The sequence below is a fragment of the Limulus polyphemus genome, unplaced genomic scaffold, assembly GCF_000517525.1.
Source record: "Limulus polyphemus unplaced genomic scaffold, Limulus_polyphemus-2.1.2 Scaffold4154, whole genome shotgun sequence".
Taxonomy (NCBI): domain Eukaryota; kingdom Metazoa; phylum Arthropoda; class Merostomata; order Xiphosura; family Limulidae; genus Limulus; species Limulus polyphemus.
This window is the reverse complement of record NW_013669764.1, coordinates 1-10,981: the sequence shown is the minus strand read 5'-3', so window position 1 is coordinate 10,981 and position 10,981 is coordinate 1. Positions and strand designations below refer to the sequence as shown.

The 10,981-nt window shown below is 31.9% G+C and overlaps 1 protein-coding gene across 3 annotated transcripts in view; it reads right to left on the bottom strand.

The window, feature by feature from the left end:
* The window catches only part of LOC106470672 (syntaxin-like), a 20,421-nt gene extending 11,475 nt beyond the window's left edge, over positions 1-8,946 (bottom strand). The window contains exons 1-6 of one of the 3 annotated variants that reach the window (XM_022399315.1): positions 8,819-8,946; positions 7,458-7,531; positions 6,901-6,975; positions 6,165-6,273; positions 5,221-5,294; positions 1,255-1,392 (exon numbers count right to left, since the gene is read on the bottom strand). In XM_022399315.1, the coding sequence (XP_022255023.1) occupies positions 1,255-1,392; positions 5,221-5,294; positions 6,165-6,273; positions 6,901-6,975; positions 7,458-7,505 (444 nt within the window). In that variant the 5' untranslated portion in view covers positions 7,506-7,531; positions 8,819-8,946. Of the gene's footprint in view, positions 1-1,254; positions 1,393-5,220; positions 5,295-6,164; positions 6,274-6,900; positions 6,976-7,371; positions 7,377-7,456; positions 7,532-8,818 lie in introns of those variants that run through there. The other 2 variants (XM_022399316.1, XM_022399317.1) reach the window with 2 other exon arrangements.
* Between the last annotated feature and the right edge of the window lie 2,035 nt (positions 8,947-10,981).

Sequence of the window (10,981 nt, the reverse complement as noted above, 5' to 3'; positions counted from 1 at the left end):
ACTTTACACATTATATAGGCTACACTAATGTGATGTTTAGGTGGTTCTTTAACTATTATATATTATGTACGTTTTGTTTTCGGGGGGGGGTAATGAAAGTGTTCCAAAATGCGACATTAATTTCTCGATGATCTAATATTTAGTAAAAATACCAACAACTTTTACTATCAGCTGGTCTCCATTTCTGACCACTTGCTAGGTATATTAATTAACAGGTAACAGTCTGGTTAACTGGTTAAGTTCTGGTTTCAGTATTTTTGAATGAGAAGACTTTCTTTAATCCAGAGGTAATAATCAAGACTGGTCATACAAATAGCAGAAGATAATTTTGAAATAAAAACTTGAAACATTATACTCAGACTATCCTCGTTCCTTGGGAATATTACCTAAACGTTTGTTAAAATGTAAAGGCCTCTGCTCACAGGGTGCTAATAGTCATGTACAATTGTTTGTAGCTTGCGAGCATTATAACTCAAAAAGCAAGGGTAATTTGAATACTGTGTTTCATCCTTAACAATACGTGTTGAAGTTGGGAATTCAAAGCAATGATCTGTCCGTAGGTATAAACAACTTGAAAATCGTCTCTGCATTAAGGAAAATCTTTGCATTAACAAACTGAATCTGTAACTGAATGGTTAACATTTTACTTGAATTATAAATTATTGAGTTTCTGCTGCCTTGTGTATTATATTGTAACCAGGCCTTGGCAATGTTTAGAAAAAAGTATAGTAAAATAAGAGGTTTGAAATAGAAATTAACCTTAATTCATTATACATGATCAGTGAAACACTGCCATGATTAAGATGTGTAAACTTGTTTCTACGAAGAAGTACAACAACCTATACATCACGAGCTACTAGTTAATCTTTATTAATCTTCAAAAATTTTAGTTGAAATACATTTCACGTTAGTGATATTCATGTGACTTTCATTTAATACATTTGTGACTTATTTGATTTTTTGGGTAAAACTCAAATATTCCTAACACAACTTCTATTACTTATTCTTACTCTGGCACACCCTCGACCCGAGTTTTCTATTTGTTTTGTTACTTTAATTTGAACATTTAATGTTTAGTATACTTAATTTCAAATGTCAGCAGAAGCAGCAATAGTTCCTTTGAAAGTCCATCTATTTTAAAACTATCAACTATGGCTCCACATTAATTAAGCAGTAACAAAGTTAAGACTTTTTTTTGTGACATACATGTTGACCCAAAAGTAACCTTTCAGTGAGTCTGGTGCTAATGCCTACCTGACTCTCAACTAACATGGCCATGTCCATAAACATGTCATGTAGTTCTCTGATGCTGGTTTCCAACTTAATGATATCATTGTGACGAGCCTCAATGTCTGCTAGTGTTTGTTTGGCTTGCTGTGTCTCCATGATGATCTATGAACAACAAAAAAAGGTTTAGTAAAATGACAAAAAAATTGATTTTATTTCAGACATATCAAAATCTACTACATATATAATTGCAGAATTATAGTCACATAAGAGTGATAAAAAAAACTTTTCTTTGAAGCTTTATTTAGTAAATTACTTGTAGCAATGGGGGTTAATTTTTTATTTCTCTTTTCAAACAGTAATACACCACTGTCAGTTTTCTATAACTTTTGAATTATCAAGGTTTAAACAAATAAACTAATCAACATAAAGGTAATCTTTAAACAACTATGCTCTATGGAGAATCAAGTTTATATCAAAGATTTTGCTTTTCATAAGACTGACCAAGTTAATTCTTGGGCATACATGTGAATAATGACACACTGCTTTACAAAGAACCAGTTAATTCTTGGGCATACAGGTGAATAACGACACACTGTTTGACACAGAATTAGTCAATTCTAGGCATAAATGTGAATAATGACCTATTGTTTTTACACTGAACCAGTCGATAAAACAGTGTGTCATTATCCACATGTGTGACAGTAATCAACTGGTTCTTCGTAAAACAGTGTGTCATTATCCACATGTGTGACAGTAATCAACTGGTTCTTTGTAAAACAGTGTGTCATTATCTACATGTGTGACAGTAATCAACTGGTTCTTCATAAAACAGTGTGTCATTATCCACATGTGTGACAGTAATCAACTGGTTCTTCATAAAACAGTGTGTCATTATCCACATATGTGAAAGTAATCAACTAGTTCTTCATAAAACAGTGTGTCATTATCCACATGTGTGACAGTAATCAACTGGTTCTTTGTAAAACAGTGTATCCTTATCCACATGTGTATCAGTAATCAACTGGTTCTTTGTAAAACAATGTGTCCTTATTCACATGTACACCTAGAATTGACTGGTTCTTTGTAAAGCAGTGTGTCATTATCCACATGTGTGACAGTAATCAACTGGTTCTTCGTAAAACAGTGTATCCTTATTCACATGTACACCTAGAATTGACTGGTTCTTTGTAAAACAGTGTATCCTTATCCACATGTGTGACAGTAATCAACTGGTTCTTTGTAAAACAGTGTATCCTTATTCACATGTACACCTAGAATTGACTGGTTCTTTGTAAAACAGTGTATCCTTATCCACATGTGTATCAGTAATCAACTGGTTTTTTGTAAAACAGTGTGTCCTTATTTACATGTACACCTAGAATTGACTGGTTCTGTGTAAAAACAATGGGTTGTTATTCACATGTATGGTTAGAATGAAGAACCAGTTGATTACTGTCACACATGTGGATAATGACACACTGTTTTACAAAGAACCAGTTGATTACTGTCACACATGTGGATAATAACACACTGCTGATACACTTCAATTATTACGTAATGAAAGCCTCTGGTCTTTCATAAGTTGAACTAGAAGACAGAGAGTGATAAGCCATACAACTACAAAAAACAAATTCCAAATAAAAAACCAGAAAATGTTAAAGGAGGTTATTTTTTATGACATAAATTAAATAGCCATCTCTCAACAAAGTAATACCAAAACAATTGTACTTATCCAAAACAAATTTAAACTTTTCAAAGTCATACCGCAACTTCTTTAAACTTTTATTAAAGTTTTGTTTTAGTTAAGCAAAGGATATTTTTTCACTTATCATATTTATCATAACAGTAGTTATTTAGATACTTCACTCACAAAAAATATTATAAAATCTAAATACAAAATACCACTAAAAACCCTCAGAGAAGTTCAAAAGATTTAAACAAAGTTATGGTTAATAACATTTTAAAAGCGTACATAAATGGTATGCTCACTAACAAACTCTACATCAACCAGTCGCACCAACAAATATTCTATCAGGTCATGTTGTGCTATTACATAAGGAAGTTGGACTTCATGGACCAAACAAACTGTTGATCAAAGTTATAGTTCAAGCAGTAGTAATGGAAATGTAGCAGTGACTGGAAGTATCAGAACTGTTGCTAACTGTATTAAAAACCATTCCAATTGCAACCTCTACTGAAATGTGTAAAATAAAATTTAGATACGATCCAGGAAGAAGAATTAACTCAACTGCTGTTGAAGTAAGCTGACACTAGGTCAGATGAACAGCTTGAGAAAATACCACCAATGCAGCATCAGTACCAATGATTGTAATACATGTCTGCTGCAAGCATGATTACACAGTACCAAATATTGTAATACATGTCTGCTGCAAGCATGATTACCCAGTACCAATGATTGTAATACATGTCTGCTGCAAGCATGATTACACAGTACCAAATATTGTAATACATGTCTGCTGCAAGCATGATTACCCAGTACCAATGATTGTAATACATGTCTGCTGCAAGCATGATTACCCAGTAGCCTCAACAGCTGACCTGAGAAATCTAAAGCTTCATGGATGCTGAAATTGACCACATGCTTCACGAAGGAATCAATTAATCTTTTAAAACTCTTTGACTGCTGGCATTAGTAACTGTCAAGAAAAAAAGCACCTAAGGATCTGCACAAATATTATGGGGGGGGGTGAATGTCATAGCCCAGATACTCTTGATTTAGTAATAATGGGTAAATACATAAACAAAATGGTAGACACCCAGTTGTTGAGCTAGATGAGGAAAGTTAACATGCTGAAGGTGTGTTCTTATTCCAGGAAATTGATATATAGAGAAACTAAAGACGGTTTTTGAGAAAATGAAAATTAGTTTAAACCTAAGAAGTATTAACTAATGTGGATGCAGCTGAGGTTCCTAAGACATATAGTGAATAGGTAAGAATGAATCTCTACAAAACCTGGTCAAAATTGAAACAACCCAACAAATAGAAAAAAGTCTGTTCTACCATCGTAAGTCCAGGATAGAACACAAATGAAGTCTGTTCTACCATCATAAGTCCAGGATAGAACACAAAAGAAGTCTGTTCTACCATCGTAAGTCCAGGATAGAACACAAAAGAAGTCTGTTCTACCATCGTAAGTCCAGGACAAAATGGAAATAAAAAAGAAGTCTGCTCTACTGTCACAAGTCAAAGATAAAACAGAAATTGGAGTGGATAGACTAGTAGATTTCTAGGTGAATCAGAAAATAATCAATTTACTGCACCATCAAGAAAGATCTGGAATTTTGTAACTTGTGAATGGCTATGCTGCAGGAATATACGTGTCATTCCAATATCTCGTGAACTTCCAAACCCTTGACAATAATAATAGAAACTATTTTTATTTAGAGGAGCTTTTCAATTCAAATAACTGTATTTCAGTCTCGTGGACTTTCCAGACCTAGAGTTCCATAACTTGCTGGATTAACATGCTGCAGAAGTATCCATGTGCCATGAAACAGAAATCTTAATTTCTAAAGAATTTCTTATCAGTGCCTGTCTCTCATCTCAGTGACCAGATCCTGCTCTAGTGGTATCAAACAGTTTTAAATCACAGCACTGAAGCAGTAGATTGCAATCAGTACCACCCAGAAAAGAAGCAGTGGTTCATATTGCAAGCTACAGCTAAACTTAAGGGTTAACCTACAAGGCACTGCCAATAAGATACACTTTTTTACTATTCAAATTACCAGGATATCACATTAGATACCTCACATTTTGAGTGGTTTAAGTTGATATTAGTCGGAATATAGCACATTTGCAACACATTTTTTTCCATCAAATAATTATGTTCCACTACCATCAGGATTAGAATAACTTTGTACAAGTAACTTAACGATAATGTTTCAGAATACTTCTTTTTACTTACAATAACAAAACTGACATTTAAGCTGCATTTTTTAGTTGTTCTTAATTTTAATGTTTAATCTTACTCCTTGTGTGAAAGTTGCAGGATTCCCACTCTCCAACATTTCTTCTAGTTCTTCGTTTGTTGTCACCTTACCCGCTGTAAAACGATGATACAAGTCAGTACAACAGGAAAAAAGTTTCAATTGAAAAAAAAATTATTACTTTTGTTGTTGCATGACTTCAAAAAATATTAAAGAGTAATAAATAAAAGTAAAATTTGAAGTTAATAACTGCAAAGAGTCACTTAACCATCTAAAGGTGTCTGACCATTGGAAAAGTAATTATCAAGAAGAAGAAGAAGAAAAGCTTGCAGCAATATATTTAACGTTCAGTACTTGATATTGGGGATAATGAATTAGACTGATGAAAAATTAAATAAAAATGTATTTCAGAATGAAATAATTATAAATATTAAGCAAATTAAAACTGTGCTAAACTTGTTTTAGTGTGGCTTTATAGCATCAAGTTGATATTTGTACTTCATCATCATCAAGGTTTCACTCACACTACAACTGACATCTGATAGGAACACCCAAAATTAAGTCAAAAACTGGTATTTTTTAAGATACATGCAGGTTTCCAATTTATTATGAATTTCCAACTTTCATTAAAATGTGTTGATATTTGTACTTTTTCTTGACCAAGCTTTCACTCACACTACAACTGACATCTGATAGGAACACCCAAAATTAAGTCGAAAACTGGTATTTTTTAAGATACATGCAGGTTTCCGAATTAATATGAATTTACAACTTTCATTAAAATGTGTTGTTTTTTTGTTGTTGAAAGTTAAAAACTTTATTTGCCTAAGTATTATTGTCAGTATAGGTCAAAAAATAAATCTTGCAGTACAAACAAACAGGTTGTAAAAATAATGAATTTACATTTAATCCACAGGAGATATGTGCTTGATTACACAGAAATAAACTAAATGTTCAATTAAAATTCTATATTTTTTAAAACTCACTAATTTCAAGTTGCCGCTGAATCCGTGCCTTGCACCTCTCTCTATAGTCCGTCTGTGTCTTGTTGTAGTCCGTCATTACCTCAACAAATTTTTGGGATAGCATAGAGTGCTAGAAATGCAATTTGTTTTATAAACTTCTCATATCTGCTAAAATATGTTTAAATGGAACAAAACACAACACATAATTAATACTCCTCGTCAGGTACACATCACAATAACTGCATACTCCCAAATGAAAGACTTACAAAACACAGGCTATATTAAAGTGTAACATTACAGCTACAATGCATTGGTTGATTTACAACCTGAAACAGTTTATCACCTGACTCAGAAATGATAAACATACACTAGATCCCAGAGGATTTCATCTTTAACTTAATTCAGTCATATTAACTAAGTAGAACTATTAGTACCAAATCCAAAGAGATTAATAGACTTAGTATATTACACAAGTGCCTAAAAACAAAGTAATATTTCTTATGACATAGGATTAAATATCCCAGAGATTTGAATATCATCAAATTCCTATATCTGCAATTTATAAATTCTGTATAGTGAAAACACAGCATAAATAACACAATGTATATAACATAGTTATGTTTTTGGAGTTCTAAAACTGTAATAAACATCACGGTTACAGTAACAACATAAAACACATGCTTGTAATTTCCAAGTTCTAAAATCTGTATTTTGAAGGTGAATCAAATATCCAAATGATAGGTGCACCATGACATACCTGTGTTTTGCGTATCCTAAAATCTGCTGACATCATGCTGGTATGTTCCTGTTGTTCGATGTTTTGTTCCATAACTTGTCGAGATTAGAGAGATATACAATATACAAGTTTATAATGAATGAAATATTGTAAACAAAATGACTTTAACATAATATACACCTCACATGACCTCTAATATTTCCCGCAGTCAGTAAAAAAAAGAATGGTGTATATTTAATTCAACTTTCTTACAGCAACCATGAGAGTAGAAAATTGTCTATAAGGCAACTTTCTAACAGTGACTAATGGAAACAACTTTTTTGTATTAACCAGCAGAAAAGTGCCTGTGATACAACTTTTTTCAGTAACCAAGAGAAGTATTTGATCAATCATTAAAGCAGCTTTCTTACAGTAAAAAAAAACAATTGTTACTCAAACATAAGTTAATTTTTAGAAAGAAATAGATGTGAAAATGTCAGTTAAATTCTCTACCTTTTAACTTGTTTAAAATTGTTACTCAAATATAAGTTAATTTTTAGAAAGAAATAGCTGTGAAAATATCAGTTAAATTCTCCACATTTTAACTTGGTTCGTACTTTGTTAGCAGCCTTCTTGATGTCAGCCATAAGATCTTCTAATTCTTGCTTGACCTCTGAAAGTTACCACATTAACAAATACAAATCACATAACAGCAACATGTAAGCATGTCAAACTAAAACACCTTAACATTGTTACTTCTTGTCTGGAATATTTCAAGAAACAAAGGTGTTCCCATGCTAATTATATAAAGACTATTTGGTTTAAAAGGTGATGAAATTCTGCATCAAATTTTAAAATTGCTGTTTTAAAATAAGACTAAAATATATAATGAATTTAAGTTCAGAAAACTCCATTACAAAATGTCAATTAATTCATCATAAAAGTAAGAGAATTATAATCAAGTATTATTCTCATTAAAACAACTTTATAAATATATTCTGTAGTAATTAGATGTACACTAGCTTTATTCACAAAATGCAAGAACAAAATCTTTTTAAGACATCATTTTTAATCACAGTTGCACTTTCCCCTGCATATTAGGTGAGAATAGTTTAAAAATAAATATTGATTAAGATATCTTGTGAAAGGAACACGAATCTACAATGCCGGCATACATAAAAAAATAATAAATGTTCACAATTTGAAAGTTAGAATCTCCTATCTGAAATATTACAAATCATTTTTTAAACACTGAATACCAAGTTCTATAAATTATATGTGTTATATCTATTGATATTTCCATATATAACTATAAATGTGTTTTACAAATGGCAGCAAAGTTTATAGCTATGTGATACATTCTTCAGTTGTAATTCACAACATTATTTTCTTATATAGCAAGTACTTCTTCAAAACTATGCAAGTTAACACAGTTACCATAACATTACTATTAGTTTTGAGATTCTACACCAGGTGCTAAATATACATATTACTTTTTAAAGTTTAATAATGAACAGTCAGAGAAGAGTGAGAACCTTTACCCTGTGTGATCTTGGTCTTCAAAGTTAAATGTCATGCTATGGACACAACAAGTCTATGTCAAGTTCTCCTTCTTACAATCTTTCCTTCATAATCTTTGATCTACTGTTATCTATACCAAATTGACTGGAAGTAAAGTTACTTTCTACAAAATGTGGTCTACATACACCAATCATTTTATGTTGGAAAACATCTTACATTTACACATGGTAAATAATACATCTCTGTTAACTCATCTGAGTGTAATTAATAGACAACATTTAAAATTAAAACAAAAAAAATCTAGAGTAGGTTTGATGTACGTTTATAAAATAAATTTCTAACAGATACGATTAAAATTTATCTCACGGAAATATTCAGCCAAAGACCAACGTTACAAATAAGGTCTCTGAAAAAATTATTTACCAACTAATCTACTCACTTTCATCTGTTTGTGGTGCTGACAGTATAGCACTGTGTTTCTTTTTCACTTCCTCAACATTAGCTTGGATCTTCTCTACATTTCCTCTAATTTCTTCAACCTGTACCAATAAACAGAAATCTTGTACCCACCACTGACTGAATAAGAACAATATATCTTATATTCTTTTTGGTACAGAATGCAAACATAAACCAACAGAAGCAAAAAAGATTTCTAGCAATACTGGACAGTCCACAAGATGAAGACAAACCAGTATTTTCTGTTCTCAAATAGTAGGTCCTGCCTTAAAATATCATCTTTTACTTACAACTCATAGAAATAGAAAGCATATCAAAGAAATTTTCCTTTGCAAAAATCTTAAAAGAAATGAATTTTATTGTTGAAGATCTTACAAAAATAAATTGCCTTGATCAGTAATTAAGACTGAACTTACATAAAAGAGGCAAAGCAGCTCCTAAAAAGCACCCACCAACAACTCTTTGTCTATTCTAATTGAATAATGGAATTTAATAGTCATTTCTTTAATGCACCCATTGCCCTAGAGTTCAGGGCACACTACTGTGCTAAGAGGAAACCAGCCATGGACCCTCGGATTCAGTCCGACACACTTACATTTGAGCCACATGGACCAATATGAAAAGAAATATCTAAATTGTTTGGGTTTTGATTAAAAACCTCCAGTAAAGATGGATTTTACAGACTTTTTTAAAAGATGTCGATATTGTAATTTTTGTTCCAGAATTATAAACAATAGATCAGTAAAGGTTCTTTGTTATTCTTTTATTTCAAGATATTTTTTGTTTTATTGAATGATTTTTGAAAGAATTTTCTATATTTTTGTATAGAAAATGCCCACGTATGCATTAATTTTTACATCACATAACATGAAATTCAAAAAAACAAATAAATACTATTACCTTACACTTACTCTAGCGGTGGAGAGAAACTCACTAAAGCTATTTTTTCTGACATGTTGATAAATTCGGAATTTTAATTGCAACTTTGAAAACATATAATACACATCAGTTGTTCCAATAACAGATGCAACAAAAATTAAAAGTTATGAAAATGCATGTTGTTTTCTTTATATATTATTTCTCTTGAGTTTGGCCTAACTGAACGCTTTCTATTTTGCTTGCAAAATGCTTACTTATTAAACGTCATTTCTCGTGTTGGTCTTTCTTGAAATCACGGAGACTTAAACCCTGCCAGCCACTTCATAGACTGGTGTATATGTGTATTTCTCTATAGAAATTGATAAAATTTTTTCCGGTTATAACCGATTTTATCGCCTGGACCGACAATAGACGCTACATTCCTGAAGAACATCTCTACAGGAAACAAAGCCGTGCTTTTGATTATAAGACCGAGAAACTGATTTGGCAAGACGCCAGCTTATTTGCTACACATAGTAGCAACCCCTATTCGTGTAAGAGGCGCAGTTGAGTTCCAACTTACAATGGGAGCGATTACCACAACGACTTGACTCAACAAGACCTTGCTCAAATCAACCGTTTTGTGGCAAGAGGTGATGCAAATCTTTAAAGCTGAATTGATACCGTTAACACAATGGCCATGCCAAACGGTTGAGAGAGTATGTGGTCGGATCGATTTAAAGTTCGATAAGAAAGAGTGACTATAAAGACAATTAAACTAAAAAGTAGATAACATGAAGGACAGAACTGCAGAGTAAAGATCGTACAAGTCTAACATGTTAGTAAACCAATAAATTTCAATAAGGTTGTGATCTAAGTTTGTTTGTTTGTTAGTCTAACATGTTGGTAAACCACTACATTTTTATAAGGTTGTAATCTAAGTTTGTTTGTTTGTTAGTCTAACATGTTGGTAAACCACTACATTTTTATTAGGTTGTGATCTAAGTTTGTTTGTTAGTCTAACATGTTGATAAACCACTACATTTTTATAAGGTTCTGATCTGAATTTGTTTGTTAGTCTAACATGTTGGTAAACCACTACATTTTTATAAGGTTGTGATCTGAATTTGTTTGTTAGTCTAACATGTTGGTAAACCACTACATTTTTATAAGGTTGTGATCTGAGTTTGTTTGTTAGTCTAACATGTTAGTAAACCACTACATTTTTATAAGGTTGTGATCTGAGTTTGTTTGTTAGTCTAACATGTTAGTAAACCACTACATTTTT